Raw genomic sequence first — 19,970 nt, forward strand, 5'->3', positions numbered from 1 at the left:
AACATGTAGGGGACCTTTTTCATGCATTTTACAAATAGCCACACCACCTGCAATTCTGCCCAATGGTGCAAACTACCTGAGCCAAACCAGAGGATTTCCATACTAGGCTGGGCAGCAACTGCTGTCCAGTGTGGGGCTGTGCCATGGCTAGATCCATTAGTATACCAGGCATCAGCTGGAGGTCCCTCTTTCCCCTCTAAATATGAGCTAAGTGTCATGACTTGTAGTCTGTCACCCTGTAGTGTCTCTGGTGCCATGTATATCATGGGTCCCAAAACTGTTACCAATTTGGCTGATAACAGGCTGGCCAAAAAAATGAGGCCCACTGCTGCAGATATGGCCCCCAGGGTGGGGGCTGAGGCCAGTCTACTCTTGGGACAAGACCTTCATTTGCAGACCCAGCCCTCTACAGGGTATTTGGTGTGCACTTCTACTGTCTGCTGCCCCATGATACCCTCACAGGCATGTGAAGCAGTATATATTACTACCTGGTTTTCAGCTCCTTTCCATAACTGTGACCCAATCCCATGTTCCCTTGTTTTTGCCATAGGCATCAGTCAAATCCATCATCATCTATACTCGCAGAGTAAATAGTAAGGTAGGGTCAACTACCTGCAGGACCTGTATCTGTAAAACTGCCCTCTTTGAGTCCTGAAAAGCAGCTTCCACTGTGTCTGTCCAGTCCCACGTCATGTCCTTTATGGTCATTTAGGCATAGTAAATAGTAAGGTAGGGTCAACTACCTGCAGGACCTGTATCTGTAAAACTGCCCTCTTTGAGTCCTGAAAAGCAGCTTCCACTGTGTCTGTCCAGTCCCATGTCATGTCCTTTATGGTCATTTAGGCATAGTAAAAACATCTGCCAGAACTTAGCAAGTCTGCATATGTCTGTAATTGGTATTCTGTCATGGGCATGGGATATGCCTGAATCTTATCAATTATGGTATCAGGAATTATTCTTGTCTTACTTGACCAGATAATACCTAAGAATTTGACAGACAAACAGGTCCTTGGTCCTTGTCTTTGTTCACAGCCCTCGCCCAGGCCAACAAAGCTTCAGACTAGAAGCCCACTAACTAGGTTCCTCAGCACTCTTAATTTGGATAAAAGGAGGCCAGAGTCACTTCCTCCTGTATAACTGGGGCTGTTTTTACCTTTGGGCTCATTGGATGATATTGTGACTAGGGTGCAGCTGCTGCCACAGAGCCAACAATCTACACCCAGCAGTTCTCTCCAAATTGGTCACTGGCTGACCTTCAGTGGCTCCACTGCCTGTCCAAGGGTTGGGCCCGCTTGCCCAGGTCTCCTGCTTTTTTACATTTGCTAGTACAGAATGTGCCAATGCAGTGTGTACAGGTCTTGCCTTACTTTGGTGTTTTACTTCCAAATCTCCCAGTGGAGCTAAGGCATTCAGAGCATCATGGATTAGGCAATCTGTGACGGGAACTAGAGGTGTTGCCACTGTCCTGAACATGCCAGCTAGCTGCTTGCCAAGATCATGTCCTTCATGTGTGTCATAAGCATTTCCTCATCAAGGGTACAGTACTACATAGCAAACATCACTTGGCATGTGCCTATTTTTCTCAGCACAAAGACTATGTCTAGATAGGTTGTCATTTTGTGACTTGTTCCCAAAAGTCACCTGGATTTGCTCAAAGCAGGTGAGCTGCTACCATTAACTAGTCATTTTGTGACTTGTTCCCAAAAGTCACCTGGATTTGCTCAAAGCAGGTGAGCTGCTACCATTAACTAGTTTACAAAGTCTGGTTACCTGCCTACAGGGGCTGTTCTCTGCAGAACCCAGAGCATGGAGGGGGTGCTGGCTATTCAACCTATTTGGAACATCTCCTGTGGGCTTAACTCCATGTTATCAGCCTTGTCATCCCATAGCCACATAGCCATGCAGGCATTGTCTTATCCAGCTTTTGCTTCAGTTATTTTGCCAGCTCTCACAACTCACGGCCCTGTAGGTCACACACGTTGTGTGTCAGGTAGAGGTGGGTGGTTCTCCCAGCTCTTCTCCTTGGGCTGGGAGTTCCTCTACCTCCACCTTCTGGTGAAGAGCGGTCCCTGCATGCAAAAAAAAAAAAGCAAGGAATCCTCCTGGGAATCCCTGCAAGGTGAAGACTTACACCTTGGGAGATGCTCTTCCTTTCCATCCAGTGCCAGTTTCCACAGTCACTGGGGAGGGGACACTCACCTTATCCTGACAGCTGTGCCACTTGTTGAGGTTAGAGGCCTGAAGTGGTGTTTGTGTAGATGAGATCCCCAGGGAAAAGAATGCATGTGAGGTAGACATCAGTTCAAACGGCAGGCAGCAGCAAGAAAAAGCAGTTGCGTCTGTATTGTTTGTTTATTTGGTACTGGGAATTGAACTCAGGACCTTGTACTTGCCAGGTAGGTGCTGAGCCCCTGAGTGTATCCCTGGCCCTATTTATTTCTTATCATCTATGTACATTCTTATATACTCACTTCTGTGGTTATCTTATGCCAAGTCATGGTCATGCAAGTTTGACCTGCTCTGCACTTGCACTAGAGACCCTTATATGTCCTCAGAGGTTTTTAACTTTGAAGCCAAATCGTCTCCCACAGACCTTCTTCCTCCTACCGAAGTGACATTTATATAAAGGGAGACAAGCACTGAACTAATTTCTTGCAATTCTGGTAAACACATTGAAGGAAATATATAGGTGATTGTAAGCACATTTCTCAGATAAAATAATACTTAAACTTTTAGAAGTTATACAAAAGGAAAACAATGATATAGAAAAATATAACTTCCAACCTGTTGGGTGTCAAATGTCCTGAGTTTGTGGTCTCAAAACATAAAGGAATGAAGTTGTGAATCAAAGAAGGAAGTTAAAGAGCATTTTATTGATATAAGGAGAAGAATAGCTTCTGGATTTCTAGAAATGGTCCTGAGTGGGTCTCCACTGAGAGTATCCACTTTGTCAGGGATAATTTGTACAGCAAAGTCACAGTGGGTACAATGTGGATCAGACTATAATCAACTAATAGGATTACAAGTATAGCAGCTTGGCTTATATTGATCCAATAGGGAAATGAGTCCTATATCAAGGTTACAGGGAAGGATCAATAGGATTCTTAGAAAGGGGGGGAGTATAGGCCTAGATGTTCTGGTCACTCACCTATATATCTGATGCCTAGCTGGGCCCACTGGACCAGGTGTTTCTAATTACAGTATACTCTAAAATTACTGTTTATCTCCTGGAGACATGCAGGTCCATCTATTGCTTTTCCATCCTGATGCCTGGCTCTCTCCAGATTTGCCTGTTGACACAATTCTGGTGTCTTTATTTTTTGTGTGGACTTCCTCAAAGGCCTGGATAATAATTTCTAACTTAGCTGTAATAAGACCCTTCCCATCAAAGACACTAGCTTGTCATGAAGGCCCTTTCTTACTGTCCTAGAAGAAAAATGGGTAAGCGACAGCTGAGATCAAAGAAGTAGATAGGCCATACCACACTAGTGGTCTATGTAAAGATTAGTAGCTAAAGGCTTCAAAGCATAGAATCTGATTTCTGCCTTTAACAGATGTTGCTGCTTCTGTGTTAATGGTTTGGCTACAGATACTGCTTAGATAATCTAGTAGTCAAGGTAGTCACAGACAGAAATGTAGACAGCTCTGAGAGAGATTTAGGAGGTAGCAGGGGCAAGATTCATTGGAAGAGTTGAGGAAGGGGAATGTGAGAGAGCAAGATGCCAAAATCCAGGCTTAAATAACTGGGTAGATGATGATGTGTGCCCTTTTACAGGCGAAGGCATTTGAGAGAAATGCTTGGTTAAGGGTACAGGAACATGAGATCAACAGAATCACTGCAACTCTGTTTATATAGATAGAACAGAAGTGTTAGAAATAGTGATTACCCTTACTACATATGATGCACTTTAACTTTTTAAAATCAACTTTATTTATGTAGCTATAGTAAAATACATCCATATTACATGATCAGTTCTGAAGTTTGACAAATGTGTACACTTGTGTTAACTCCTTCCACTACTCAAATACACAGCATTTCTATCTCCTCAAAAATGTGCTAACACCCTTTATCAGTCAGTTCCCTCTATGTCAGCATCAAGCTTTCTGGCATTATAAACTAGTATGCATTTCCTAGAAAGCCATATACATGGGGCTATACAGTATATAAAATATACATACAGCACAATAGTCTAGCTTCTTTCACTACTACATTGTTTTTGAGGTTCATCTATAGCAGGAGGCAGCAACCTTTTGCCTACAGACCAAATCTTGCTGTGTGTTCATATAAAGACCAAAGAAATAAGAACGACTATATTTTCAAATGGCTCAAAATAAAGATTTTATGATGTACAGAAATGAAATGAAATTCAAAATTCAGCGTTTACCAATAAAGCTTAATTGGAACACAGAAACACATATTTGTTTACATGTTGTCTATGGCTGTTTTCATGTTACAGAATTTAGTAAGATACTGGAAAGTCTAAAATATGGTATGCAAGTCCTAAGTAAAATATCAATAACATGGACCTTAAAAAAGTCTTCCCCCAAATCTATAGTTTTTTTGTACCAATAATTTGTTTATTGTATTACTGTATAGTATTCCGTTCCATTGTAGGAAGAGTTTATTCACCTGTTGGTGGAAATTTGGGTTGTTTCCTAGTTAACCTTTGCCATGTGGTGTACTGATGTTTTCTATCCTATTTCACTGTTAAAAAAAAACTGTTAGTCAGGATGCACTGATTTTATGGCTTGTTGATAAGTTGACTCTCAATTTGAAAAACAGTGGCATGATGTTAACTGAAGTAATGGAAGATGAGAACTTGCAGAATAAAGAAAAGGTCTTACTTGCTGAGTAATAAGGAAATCCAACAGTTAAATATTGGGTATAGAAGGAGGGAACCCCAAAAGAGATTGTCAAGCAGGTAAAAAAAGAACACCCAGGAGAGTTTTTATCATAGGATCAAGGAAAACCATGGTTTCAAAAAGGAAGCTGTCATGTGGAATGAATACTATTGAGAAACCAGATTAGATAGACTGAGAGCATTTTAGTGAGATCAGTTCACTGAGGCTGAAGGCAGCTGAAGTGATATTTAAGCGAGTTGGTGGTGTGAGACAACCGAGACTCCAGGAAGTGAATGTGGATGGAGTCCATGAATTTTATTTGCTTGTTTTCCTCTTGAGGTAAGAATCATAAGAGTGTTTAACAATCATTAAAAGTACTGTACTGTACAAAAGTATGATCACAATTTTATAGATAAGGAAAGTAAAACACCAAAAAGTTAAGTAATTTGCCCAAATAGCTGTCACTTACACAGCTTTAAAACTCCAGATCTAGCTGGTAGGGTGGCACACACCTCTTAACTTCAGCACTTTGGAGGGTGAGGCAGGAGAAGGATCACTAGTTTGAGGTCAGCCTGGACTACACAATGAGTTCAAGGCCAGCCTGAGCTACATAGCAAGACCCTGCCAAGACAAAACAAAACAAAAGAAAGCCCCAGAACTAACAAAAAAGGAAACAGTCCAGCTCTACTTGGACCTGCAATCTGAGTTCTTACCAGTAGGCTACGCTATCAACCACAAAAAACTTAATCCAATTTTTATACCTATAAATATAAAAACGAATTGATCAAGAACACATTGAAATTTTTTTATTTTCCTTTTCATACAAGAATGGGACAATCATCAAAATCTGAAAGAGATCTATTTGTTAGAACATAATATTGAATCAAATGTTAAATTCTTGATTTTCTTCTTTTGTAAAAAAAAAGGGTGGCTGGGAAAGCACCTCAGTGTAAAGGCCCCAGGTTCAATTTCCAGACCTGGGGAAAAAAAAATCTTTTTAAAAAAGGCAAATCCAGATGTAGTGTTTACAGATTCATGTTTGGGTGATAAAACCAAGAGAAAATTTAATGAATGATTACTATAAAGGACAGAAAGTGGTTAGTATTTTTTGGGGAGGGGAGTGTTTGGAGGGTCTCTTGAAAGGTTTATAGGCTATTTAAGGGGGTTTCTTTCATAAGGTGGGAGGGTGTGGTAGGATGTTAGTTTATGGTACTTTGCTTCTTTTATGTCATTTTATATTATCTTAACAAAAAGAGGAATTTTTGTTTTGTTTTTTTTCCCCTGACAGACCCTTTCAGTAAATACCCATGTCACTAATTAAGCAAGAGGAGATAAAGGTGGTCTCAGGGTTGCCACCTTGAGTTGCCACTAGGGATGGCAGACTTCTCTCAAATTGTTTGGTATTCATATAAAAAGTTATTCAGTCCGGGAGAACATGGCGGACAGATAACAGCAACTACCAGAGGCTCTCTGAAAGACTCGGCTCAGAAGCCAGGAATGGTGCGGACTAAGGAGACATAAGCAGGTGGAGATATGCTCTGCTGACTCAGGAACGAACTGGGCTGAGAGAAGCCAACTTGGAATGCAGTCCTGGTGCTAAAACAGGAACAGAAAAGCCTCGGTGTGGAGGCTGGACCCCGTGCCATTGTAAGCCCCGATTTGGGTTTCCCGCCGCGCGGCGGCTGGCTGCCTCTACAGCAGCTCGGCAAGGAAAGAGACGCGCAGAAGCTCTGAGAACGGCAATCTGCGAATGGCAGGGAGGCGTGCACTGACTTGTGGTGAGGTGAGTGAGACAAACTGACACTCCACCACAGTTTGACTCCAGCAGAGGACTTTCTGGGCCCGAGCAGTCCTGCGGGAGCAGGGCGCAGTGGCGACTCCTGCCACACATCCCCCTCTCGGGCGGGATTGGTGAAAAGTGCCTGGCCTGCGTGACGCTGCCGGCGGACCTGGTAGGCTGTCCCAACCCAGATCCCAGAGCCTGACGGTGGCCGGGAGGGGAGACGCGTAGGCTGCCTGGTCCGTAACTCCCTGGTGCGCAGCGGTGAGCGGGAACACCTAGCTGGTGCAATTCGATCAGGCTGTGGCTGACTGGGAGAGAAGCTGGGCCTCTTATATAAGCTTGCATATATAAGGAACAGAGAAGAAGAGGCAGAATGGGAAGAGGCAGCAACAAGAAAGGCTCCTCGGCCCCCAATTCTGAGAAACAGGCAATAGCAGACACCACACCAATACACATAAGGCACCATATAGAGAGCCTCATAGACCAATTCAGGAATGAAGTTATCAATGACCTGAAGCTAGAAGTATGCAGAATAGTTAGAGAAATGCTAAGTACCACCCAAGAAAAAACAGGTGGTGGAATGGAAGAACAGAAAAAAAGGGGAGAATTGTTGGATGGAGAAAACAGAGAAAGCATAGAATACGTGAAGCAGGTTCAAAGGGACTACCAAGATACTAAGAAGTCTATAGAAGACTGGCATAACAGCTTGAAAGAAACTAAGGACAGACTATCTGAACTGGAGGGCAGACTTGTAATATGGGAGAATGAAATGAAAAACTTCTTAAAAATAACAAAGAAACAAACAGCAATAATACAAAGACAAGAAGATGATAAGAGGATCCATAACTTAAGGATTAAGAACATAAAAGAAGAAGTAGGGACACAAACAAGTGAACTACAAAAGCTACCCACAGAAATAATCCAGGAGAATTTTCCTAATTTAGCAAAGGGTAAAGATACTCAGATGTATGAGGCATACAGGACCCCAGCTACCTACAACCCAAACAGAGCAACACCCAGGCATATAATAATAAAAATTCCAGAAATTCAATACAAGAACAGAATATTAAAAGCTGTAAGAGACAAGAAACAGACCACTTACAAGGGAACACCCATCAGAATTACAGCAGATTTCTCTGCACAAACCATCAAATCACGAAGAGCGTGGGGGGAAATAATTCAAGCATTGAAAGATAATAATCTCCAGCCAAGATTGAGATATCCTGCACAACTGTCCCTGGAAATTGATGGAAAAACAAGGTGCTTCCAGGATAAAGAGGAACTGGGGGAATTTGCAACCACCAATTCAACTCTACAGAGAGTATTGCAGGATATTCTAAAAAAAGAAAAATACAAAGAATCCAGAAATAATGGCAGAGAGGCCACAGCGAATGGAGCAGAGAACAAAATGAAGAAGACAAACTGACAGCTACTGACAGAAAAAGAGCTCAACAGAAATGAGGCAGAGAAGATTGGATGATAGGAACAGCTATTTTGGAGAAAATGACATCTTAATAGGTAATACTGATTTAGTATCATCTTGTTTTGAAGTCTCATCTAGCTTTTGTCCTTCTGTCTCCAATGGTCTAAATAGGCTGTATCTTATTGGATTTTATAATGTATGATAGTATAAGCAAAAACCTTTTAAAGACAAGGAGATTATACAGAAACCATTGTTCATTTTCTGTTAGTCGATTCTAAATACTCTGTAATGCTGTCATTCTCTTGAATGGTTTTACATTGTTTTGATATACTTAATGCTACAGTATACAGAGTTGTACTCAAGGATTTCAAAGAAAGAGACAATATGGTAACTACTTATAGGTTAGGATTATCTGGTGGTGAAACACTATTCTGCTTAAATGGTTATGTTTTGATCTGCGCTGTTTCGTTGTTATGCCCTCTTTTATCTCAATCTCCACTCCATTATTTACTTTTTTATCTTTATCCTTTTAATTAAAGAAAAAAAAATAGCAGGATATATTATAGTAACCCACTTTGACTTTTCACTACCTTGATTTAAAGCCCTGTATTACTCTCACCATCTGGTTTTTAACTGATGTTCCCCTATTCTGTTTTGCTGGATAGTATCAGGTTCGAAAGTTTAGGCATCAGCTGAGAAGATAATGAGATTCATTATGACGCCCATTCTTGTTGACTTTTATCTACTTTTGAAAACCTACAATGTCTCCAATGTTTTGGTTTTGTCGGTTTTATTCTTTACTGTTTTGTTCAATTGTATTATAACTAATGATGTAGGCAATTCTATTAGAGATAGCGGGAGGCATTATGGTAACCATTGTTGATCACCTTGTATTATGTTTTTACATTATCTATAATGTCCACCCTTTTGACTTGACCGATTCTGTTCTGTTATGTCACATTTGGTTTTACTCTCTTTCAAAAAAGTAATAAGAACCGTGGGAGCAATGAAACCCAAATGTGTAATAGTCATGGTACAAAAGAGAGGAAAAGAAAGTGCTCCAAACTATATAACTGCATGTATATTTAAGTGTATAAGATAGAAAATGATATCACAGAGTTTTATTGAATCAATGAACAGAACTGTTTGCAGTATCATTGATGGAATGTCCACTTTACAAGCTTTAATTTTGTGACTTGAACAATTATTTCTAAGATGACAATATGTAATCCATTAACTAGTGATTTCCTACTGTTCATTTTTTTTCTGTAAATCTGTATAACTTGTACCCTTTCCCTGCTTTTTTTTTGTTTTCTCCTTAAATAAAATTAAAAAAAAAAGTTATTCAAATCTATTTCTTATAGGCAATTTACTTAAAAATTTTAATTTACAAAAGAAATGAAAGCAAATAATACAAAGGCAAAAATATAAATGCAAACAATAGACAAACATAAGATGGAATATTGCCATTACTTTTTGTCTTCATCTAACCTTGTTTTGCAAAGGCCTTCACCTGCATACTTTATAATATAAAGTAGTGATTTTATCTAGATCTCTATTCACTTTGCTTTTCTTCCCACTTTTAGGGAACTTATCTCTTTATCTTTTTCTGTTACCAGGAATTGAACCCACAAATCTTGCACTTGATAGGCAGGCACTTGTGCCAGTGAGTTAAGTCCCTGGCAAGAATTTATCATTTTTGCGTTGGTATACTGAATAATTCATAAATCTTCCATATATGTCAAGTGTTTGATTTTGAAAGGTAAAGACAAAAATACCTCATCTACAATGTTGTAATTACTATTCAGACTTTTTAAAAAACCATGTGAATATATCCAAAGGGGAAAACAGCTCCTTTTTTGGCTTATTAATCAGGCAAATTCTGTGACTAGCACATACAAACCATTGACAGTAGAGATTAAACTTCTCCACAACTGGCACTTTTTTACTCTGGATTCTTACGATGTTCTGCACCTGTCTTGTGACTAGAGCTAAGAATGTTGCATTATAATTTATCAGCATCTCTATCTATCCATCCACATGCCAAATGATTTTTGTTGTGATGCTGGGGAGGGAACCAATGGCCTTGAGCATATCAGGCAAGTACTCTGCCAGTGAGCTATACTCTTGGCTCCCAAAGCAATAAACTTTTATCTGTCTGGTATTTGTTTTGTAGGACCTACTTTATGATGCTATTAATACATGCTGAGGTGTTCAGGGTGAAATATATGAACACATACATTGATGGATAGGTATGTGGATACACCTGGGAAAACACAAATACAAGAAAATGTTAATTGTAGAAGGTAGGTAGTGGGCACATGTTTAGTGTACAATTCTTTCAGCTTTTTTAAAAAAGATGTTTGAATATTTTCTTAACACTCATTTTGCTCTAGGGACAGGCACAATTTTTAGTTCCTGCAAGATGTAACACCATCATTCCGTTTGCAGAACTCTTTGGGGAGTCACTAGTTTGTATAGTTTCCAAACCAGTACAGGAAGTTTCTCTTGCTAAAAAAATAACTTTATTAATATGACTGGGCAATTTACCAAAATACAAAGTAGATATGTCAAAATATGTAATTATTACACTAAAACCGTACTACAGACACCCAGCTTTCAGAAGAGATTTGTGTAAAACAGGAGAGGAAAGGATTCGTTTTCTAGCTGTAAGATCACCTATCTTCTATCAGGAAAAGTGTTTTACTGACTGCAGTCATGGTATTTCAGTATCACTCATTTGAGACACAGGAATGTCCTGAACAAATGAGGGCCTCTCATTTGTTGGAAATACACTAAATCAAGCCAGGCATGGTGGCGGCAGCACTGTGGGAAGCTGAGGCAGTAGGATCCCAAATTCGAGACCGGGTTGGGTAATTTAGCGAGGCTGTGTCTCACAAAAATGGGGGTAGGGCAGAATGTAGCTCCATGCAAAAGGCCTCGGTTTAATCCTACATTAAAATTTTTTTCCCATTAAACCATACAGCAGGCATAGAAGCAGTACAGGCATAAGTGCACCAGATTGAGTATGAATTCTACACAGCCCAGCACAGTTAGCTGGAGATAACGCTTTGCAAGGGTTGCTGTACTACACAACAGAAGAGCAACAGTAACCCATTGTGTTGGTATCCGTCATCTGACAAGTCATCATTGTGACACAAAGGAGGAAGCTGAATTAACTGCCTCAAAACCTTTTTCCCGTTTAGAGTTCTGCGAGTAATCCAAGACAAATACTGACCGCTACCTTCAGGGAACCGTGGCCACTTATGACCCCAAACCCTCAAATCCCCAAATCCTGGAACGCCCGCGCCTCGGCCAATCTGCGCAAGCGCACGGGCGCTGGTTTGCCCCAACCCGCTGAGGTAAACGGAATGTTCCATTCCTGAGGTGCTGACAGCAGGAGGAACTGGGAAGCCTGAGCCCGAAAGAGCAGGTTCATCACTAGTATTTTTAGCCTTTCACTCCATGAATGATAATTTTTGGTTGTTATATCTTTACGTGGGAGATTTGGACAGGCTTCTTGAAAAAGTGAGTTTGGAACAGTTCCACCACCCATCTTCTTCCCCCTCACCTGGGCGCGTTAGGGCTGGCCAGCTGACGGCCAGGTACGGAAGCCTAGAGGGCCCCGCCCACCCAGACAGCTCCCACCCCCCCTACGCCTCGCCTAGTCTTGCCTCGCCTCTCGCAACCACAGCTTGTCTGCCGGCGGTGTCGCCGGGCAGCTCCTCCTCCTCTCCGCCCCGCGGGCTGGGGAGCGTCAGCGCTGCCAGCGTGGAAACTGCTTTCTGGTGCGGGAGGCGGAAGTAGCGCCAGGTCACCACCGACTCCGCCGACCGCTTCAGCCATGGAAGCATCCCTGGAGAAGGTCTGTACAGCTGGTGGGGGCCGGCGCTGAAGCCCAGTATCAGCCTTCTGGGTGGCTGTTCCTCCGCGAGCTGCCTTAGTGACCTGGGAAGGGGATCGGAGCTGAGGGGCTCGCCCGAGGAGGCCTGTTTAAGTCATGGAGTCGGGTGGCTAAGAGATGCTGGATTCTTTCGGGGCCGCCCTTGGGCTCTGCGGAGGTTCCACGAGGGTTCGGGCCCTTTCAGATGACGGGAGCCATCAGTTTGGGCCCCAGCTGTGCCTAGAAAGAATCCTCAGTTATTTTGGAAACAGCTGCAAAGCTGTGGGTCTGTCTGCGGTTTCCACGTGAGGAATTATTAAAGCAGTGGCTTTCCAACTTGAGCGTGCATAGGAATCACCTGGAACCTTTGGTAAAAATACAGATTTTCAGCCCTCTTCTGGTCTGAACCTCTGCGGGGCGGACTTGTTCCTGTGTATTTAACAAGTTACCCCACGTGATTCTGATGCTGTGGCTTGCAAACACTGGGCAAGTGTTTGGCTCTGGGATCCTGAAAAGGGTAGGTGCTCTGTAGAGTGTGAATTAAGTTTCGGAGATTGTAGCTGTTCCACACCTTCTTTCTGGAGATCAAAAGAGACCTTGGCATCAGCCCCAAAATCCACCGGAACCTTACCTTGGTTTCCCTTGAGGGAAATCAGTAGCGTGATGTACCTTGGCAGACTGCTCACACAAGTGAAATGGGTTCTAATTGTCCCTGATTTAGGGCTTGCAAATGAGAACAGGTGCTTGGGATTCTTCATAGATTCCTGCATTCTGTGCCCGACATCTGACTTTCTGGAGTCCTCCTGTCTTTCTGCTTAGGATTTTGCTTGTCCAGTTTTATGCAGACTGTTTTTCCTCCATGTGGAATTCAGGAGTAGGGCTAATGTTTAATATTCATTTTAGCCTGGCATAGGTTTGCTTACTTCACACGGAAAGCAGTAATCGTAGAAGTTGAGCTATATGTCATGAGCATAGGATGGTAATGGTATATTCTGGGTGGAAAACAGGAAAAGAAAAGTTAAGATGTTTTTGTTAAGTCTTCTGATTGGCACAGTGGCCATCTTTATGATACTTTGAATTTTATTCAAGATGAATGGTTCTCAACCATGGAGCAGTTTTGTTTCCTGGGTGGGGGGTATTTAGCAACATCTGGAAGTAATTTAAATCGCAGAGGGACAGAGAATTGCTGCTGGTACCTACCAATAAAAATGAAAAAGACCAAAAAAAAAAAAAAAAAGAAAGAGGCCAAGAATGCTGCTGAACAGCATCTACTGCACAGGATAGCCACCCACACATTATCTGGCTCAATTCGTCAGTATCATTGAGGCTAAGAAAGCTGGTCAGAATCGTGTGTGTAACTCCAGTAATTGAATATAAAATGTTGCTAAAAATGCCTCTTCTGTGTTTACAGTTTCATATGTTTGTGATTTTTTTTTTTTTTTTTGGTACTGTGGATGGTTGGACTCACAGCCTTGTGCTTGTCAGGCAGACCCTTAGGTCGCTGAGCTAAATCTCTGGCCTTCCACTTTTGTAAGTAGGTAGGGTGGGGTTTACATCATTTAATTAGAAACCTAAAGGAACCTGGGTGATCTTTTCTCCAAGAGTAACTATCAGCAAATCTGCAAAACCAAATGAGTTGGAATCCTACTATAAATATTACTTTTCTGACATTTGATTAGTAGATTATAGTGGTTGCTTCCTAAATGTTAATTATTGATAAAAGATCTGAAACTCTCTAAAAGACTCTTAGAGGAACTGAAACTCCAGGAATTTCAAGGTTGGAGCATTCACAAAAATTGCAGTGAATTTTTAGGAATTCAGAACATACAGGCCGGAAATTTCTGCCTTCCACCAGTGTGAAAACTCTAATGTAAATGTTTTATGACTAGGATTGTGTTTTATTTATATTCCATGAAGTAATGGAGAAACTGCCCATTAATAGACAGTTTCTTATGTTAATGTTCAGTGAGCAGAAGAAGGCATTGTCATTAGATAAATTTTGATGACTTTGTATTCTTAAAAACAGTTTAAATCAAAGTGAAACATTGTGTTCATTATTCCAGTTTCTTTGAGGAACGGGCTACTCTGGAGTTGAATTATACATTGCTAATATAAATTTTAAAGCTATTGAACAGTTTTGAATGAATGCCTTTAAATTGACTATGCATAATTTATAAAGCTACAGTAACCACAAGGTTATTTGATGTTTATCCTGTAAAATTTCAAGCTATAGTATGCTACCATTTAGTAGAATCACTCCCTATATTTTCTTTTGTCTAAATGTAATTCTGTACCTTGTCTTTTCCTTTAGTTAATATGTAAACGTGCACACTGCAGTGACAAAGCCGCTTTTATTGTGATTTGCTTTTCTTTCACAATAGTATCAATTCTCTTGTGTCTGAAATGAGTGATATCTCAAGAAACCAGGTGGGTTAATTGGAAGGGCAGGGAATTCAAACTAGGAAGGGAGGAAGGGGATGGGGTCCTGTAGGATAATCTTACAGAATTCACTTACGTTAATATGCAAGTAAAGAAGTGGTACAGGGATATAGTTCAGTGGCACAGTGTCTGCCTGACAAAGGTTGAGGTCCTGAGTTTGATTACCAGTACCAAGAAAAAAAAAGCAAAAAGAAATGCTACAGGGAAAGTAATTAGTCTGATGGTGATGATGCTCTTTATAAATTTTCCACCATATACACACCCACACTTTTTAGTAAAAGTTTGCTGATTTAAACCTTTTTTCCTGTTGCCTAAAAAACTTTCTTCATGTGTGTTATGTTTAGATAAGGTGTACTGTAGTTTGTTTTGTGTTTATTTTAATTCCATCCTTGAGCACATATGGAGCAAAATTTCTCAACTTCAGTATTCCCGACATTTTGGACTGCTTTTCTGTTTTGGGGCAGTGGTGTGTGCTTTGCAGCATATTTAACAGCATCCCTGACCACTATCTGCTAGATGCCAATAGTATTCTTTCCTCAGTTGTAACAACTAAAAATGAGTCCAGGTGGAGGCACCTGTGTCCTAGGGGGTAGGAAAAATTAGTTGAAAATCACTAATTTACAAAGCTTGGAGTTGCACTAGTAACAGCAATTTGAATCTAGATTTTCTTTTTTTTTTTTTTTTTTTTTTTTTGGTACTGGGGATCAAACTCACGACCTCACACTTGCCAGGTAGGCGCTTATGCCACTGAGCTAAATCCCCAGCCTTAAATCTTGATTAATAAAAGTTTAAATTGTATTTTCTAAGTTATACTGACATTCCAGGTGTTTTAACAGTCATCTTGTGGCTGCTGTAACAGGCAGCACAGTTATAGATCATTTCCACTGCCAAAGGAAATTCTATAGGACAGTACAACGGAGCTGGGCAGTTTAAGGTACTACTTATATCCTATCTCTGAATGAGGCAACTTGAACCCTGCTGTTACCTAAATAATTACACCTCAGCTCATTTTAGTTCTTGTTCTCATCTTGAATAGCTGGCTTGCCTGCCTATAAGTATGCTTTCTCTGTTTCACTGGCTGTGTGTTTTTCTCCATCTGTCTCTCTCTCTGTCTGTTTGTCTCTGTCTATCTCTGTCTCTTGTCTGTCGCTTTCTCCATCTTTCTGTCTCTGTTTCTCTCTGTGTCTCTCCCCTTTTCTGTCTGGTTGTCTGTCTCTTTCGAAAATCTTCTGTTACCTTAATGTTTTCCTAGAAGTTTTTGAGGAGAATTAGAAGCAGAAGAACAGAACATCCCTGATCATTACTTAATGATAAGGACTGCCATCTCTATCCTTGCTCTTTAAAAAGTGAGACAAGAACCCGTCTTAGGCGAGCTAGCAATGATGAGTTTCTGTGTTTGCCTTTGCATAGCCCACTCTTGGGTAAAAGGAGGACTTTTGTACAGAGATGGTAGGCTGTGATTTTAGTTTTCTATTAAAGCTGACCTCTTGTGTTGTCATCAGGAAGTGAGGATTTTACATACAGGTGCATGGTGGCTATGGCAGTAAATGATTACCTAATGGTGGATGTCAGAGGAGACTGATGGGATTTCGCCATAGTACAAAGTGCCTACTCCTAAAAATGTATAGCCTTGGTGGTTCTTGGTCTGTTCAAGATTGCAGAGGTAGTCAGTCGCGGAGCTGCCGTTGGTCTGCATTATTCCATTATAAACCCAGATTTTAAGTTTAAAATTATAGGTAAGTGTTGTTTGATTTTAGTGTTATTGATCTCCACAAAAAGCAGAAACAATTTCAGGGCGGGGGATTGAACTCCGGGTCTCAGGCATGCTAGGTAAGCCACCTGGCACAGAGCCCTGCCCCTCACCCTCGACCCCTTGGTTGTCAGAAACCTGTTTTGATTTATACTTTACTACTCACAAGTTCACTGAGGGTCAAATCCCAGTGCTGATGGATACAGAAGTTGAATAAGATGTAAACCCTCCAGGAGGTTGTGTGTGTTCTAATAAGGGGCATGTACATTTTTAGACAAATGCTTGTTCAGCAAAGGAATAGAAAGTAGCACAGGAATTAAGCAGCAAGTTGGGGTACACAGAGTAAGTGGCCAGGAAAGATTTTGTGGAAGAGATTCTTTAGGTGGAATATTTAGTTCAGAATTGTTCTTTTTTTTTTCTAGAGTTTTAGTTGTAAATGTAGATTTTTATTTTATAATTTGCCTTATTGTTGCTTTGTCTGTAAATTGAGATAGGAAAGCCATTTCATCCTTTAAAGTTAAATTAGATACAAAAAAAAAAGGACTAGTGCCTCTAGTCGCATTGAAAAGGTCCAAAATATTTTTTAGAAATTGATTTATTTATCTGAAATTAAATTCATCCTCTTCAAGCAGAATTCAGGGTGATAATAGTATTTCATGATGATACTAGTATTTCAAATGTTTGCTTTGTATTTATTAGGATTGTTGCAGTAGGTTTTGTCTTCTTGTTTCGTTTTGCTTTGTTGTAGTATTAAGTGTTAAGCTACCTTAAAGTTAGAGGTTGGACAGTACTTCAGATCTATCTTTGGGCTTTATTTCTGTGAAAAAGCATTCTAAGTTACAAATGACTAAGAGGAGTAAACTACCTGCCTTTTCTTTTTGTGGTGTTGGAGTTTTAACCCAGGGCCATCTCACTGATAAACATCCCTGACGTTTTGTTTTGTTTTGATGCAGGGTCTCCCGAAATTACTTGATTGCCCAGGCCTGTCTCAAACTTATGATCTCCCTGCCTCAGCCTCCAGTGTGCTGAAATTATAGGTTTGCACTACTACACCTGGCAAGAAATAAACTTTTCATATAATATTTTCCTACTACAGAAAGGCAGAAACAGCAAATTTAAGCCTTTAGAAGTTGCTGGTTTTGTGCCTTATAAAAAGTTGGCACTTTCACACTGTTCAATTCTAAAGGTCTGAAGATAGGCTCAGGCTTCAGGAATTGGTTTTCTTTCCTCAGAGTTCATCTCTATGTTTTTATGGTAAGTCTGCCAGCTGAGCATGGTAATGCATGCCTGTAACCAGCACTGTGGAAGGCTAAGGCAGGAGGATAACAAGTTCAAGCCCCACCTGGGCAAATTAACAAGACTCAGTCTCAAAATAAAAGTAAACAGCGGGGAACACAATTCAGTGTAAAGGCCCTGGGTCATTTCCTGGTACCATTACCACAAAAAAAAAAAAAAAAAAAAAAAGGCTGCCAGCATAAATTCTATATAATCCCAGTGCAATTTTAGAAATGATATTAATAAAAAATTTCTTTTTCTTTTTTCATGGTAGTACAAGGGATGGAAGCTCATACCTTGAGCATGCTAGGTAACTACTCCACTAATATCTGTATACCTAGCTCAAGAATAATATCTTTTATCTGATTCGATTGCCTACTGACAAAATTGCCTACTAACAAGCCATAAGAACACTTCAAAGAATTTAATCTCAATGAAAGAGTTATTATATCTAGTTACTATAGCATGCTTCTCTTTAAGCAGTTTTCTTTTCCTCCCTGAATAAGTACATGAGTGCAGTTAAGCAAAGAAGGTTGTGGAAATAAAGCTTATCTGTTGTGTTGGTATCCTTCCCTCTGTGAAGCTGTTTGGAAACATTTACTCATTATATGTCTGAATGAATGGATTCTAGAGGCAGTGATCCATAGGAATACTTTCTTATGAAATTTAGACTTGAAGCTCTGGCATTTCCAGCGTGTGTTTCAGAAGTGATTTTGTTGTTTTCCCTCCCTCCAGGTACTACTGTGCAACTGAGGTTTAATATCTGATATTAATTTTGTTGCCTCATTATCTACAAATTTTTACCAGTCTGTGTTTTTACTGTTTTCTTTCCCTTTTCTACCACTTGAAGAACTTGCAAGATCACATTTGGCTATGATACACACTAGCATTTAATGTATCAATCTGTGTCCGATGTGAATAGCTGATTTCTTCTCAGTTTTTCTTCAGTACCCCTTAGAGCCAAATATGAATACTCTCTCCCTGAAAAAACCAATTTATTAAAACTACAATTATATAATTTCTTTTTCCTTTTTGAGGACTCTAAGTATTAAACACAGGGCCTCCAGCATGGAAACAGGCACTCTACTACTGAGCTATACCTCCAGCCTGTGTATTTCTGTTGTGAATTACTATTGTTAGATTGAGATGAGGGGCTCTGGATATTGCACCCAGGTCCTTAGGCAAGATAAGCACACCACCCTAGGTCAAGGTCTATATTTCTCAAGAAACTCTTCATATTGTCTCACGAGTATGAGAAGCTGAAAGAAACAATATATATGTGTGTGTAGTTTATATATATATATATAATAGTGTTATATATACAATATTGTTAAGATAATTGTATTACTGATTTCTCTGTTCGTTGAAGTGCAAGGTTTGTGCTGATACTTTCGGATAATTAAATGCAGATGTGCTCTGGGCAACTGATTTGGGGACAGCAATGCTCAACGTATTGTCCCGTGACTGTTGTATTTTGAAAGATTTTTTTTCTCTTCAAAATAAAATGGATTTGGGGGAAAAAGTTATTCACTTTATATCTCTGTGAATTTTGTCATAAGTGTACCACCTATATAATTTACTTAATATTTTCTGTTAAATTTACTTTAAGGGCTAAGAATATAACTCAGTGGCACAAGTGCCTGCCTGGCAAATGCAAGGTCCTGAGTTTGACTCCTGATTACCATCCCCCCACCAACTGACTTTAAAAAAGTTCACCCACCTTTTTGTTTAAGTTACAACCAAAGAGAAGTATGTTTCTGAATTTCTTAACAGTGGCCATCTTATCAGTTTTGTGATTAGAAAATATTTTATTGAATTTGTTTTGGTAAATTTTACCATTTGATGGTATAATTGCTACCAGTCTGTTTAAAGCTTAAAGGCAGGCAGAGGGTCCTAGGAATCCAACCCATTTTTGAGTTTGTGTTGGTTGTGGCTCCTTTTCCTACAAAAGCACCTTGGGATGCGTTTGCATATATTACACCTGAACTGCCTTGCTTAAAGTTGGTAGGAAAAATCTTAGAAAGGAAGCAGAGTAAATGCCAACTGACCACAGAGGAGAGACTAGAAACTGTGGAGTTTTCTGTTTTGAAAAAGGGGCCTTTTTTCTCCCTAAATTTGTTCCTAGTAAGCCCCAGATTTTATCAGGTCATTTTACTCAAGATTTAAATACAGGAAAATGTTTTCCATGTTTATGGGTGAGAAAAAGAAGTCTCACATAGTGGCAATACTGTGAGATCCTAGAGAATCGAGACATATGCCACTGGCAATATCTGCACTGTAGGCACACAACTTTCAAGTTTTATATTGGCTTTTATTTTACCTTATAACTTTTAAACCACCACCATTACATAAATCTTCCTTGGACTTCTGTAGGTGGAATAATGGGCTACGATCTGAAGTAAATGTTTTAGTTAAGGGTAGGGTAGTTGTACATCCTGGTTTGCTCAGGACCATCCCAGTTTATACCTTTTGTCCTGGTTTAATTATTAATAGTATCCCCTTTCAGTCTTAAAAATGTGCAAGTTTAGATAAGTTTATAGTCATCTAGGCATGATTGATGTAGGATGGACATTTT

General features: G+C 40.2%; 1 protein-coding gene across 2 annotated transcripts in view; it reads left to right on the forward strand.

Moving 5' to 3' along the window:
- Window positions 1-11,686: 11,686 nt before the first annotated feature.
- Pdxdc1 (pyridoxal dependent decarboxylase domain containing 1) overlaps window positions 11,687-19,970 on the forward strand; it is a 52,582-nt gene continuing 44,298 nt past the window's right edge. The window contains exon 1 of one of the 2 annotated variants that reach the window (XM_003478186.5): window positions 11,687-11,913. In XM_003478186.5, coding sequence (XP_003478234.2) covers window positions 11,893-11,913 — 21 coding nt within the window. In that variant the 5' untranslated portion in view covers window positions 11,687-11,892. The remainder of the gene's footprint in view (window positions 11,914-19,970) is intronic. The other variant, XM_063226631.1, reaches the window with a different exon arrangement.

The sequence above is a fragment of the Cavia porcellus genome, unplaced genomic scaffold, assembly GCF_034190915.1.
Source record: "Cavia porcellus strain 051 isolate PalLab524CR breed Dunkin Hartley unplaced genomic scaffold, mCavPor4.1 scaffold_16, whole genome shotgun sequence".
In the NCBI taxonomy this organism is placed as follows: domain Eukaryota; kingdom Metazoa; phylum Chordata; class Mammalia; order Rodentia; family Caviidae; genus Cavia; species Cavia porcellus.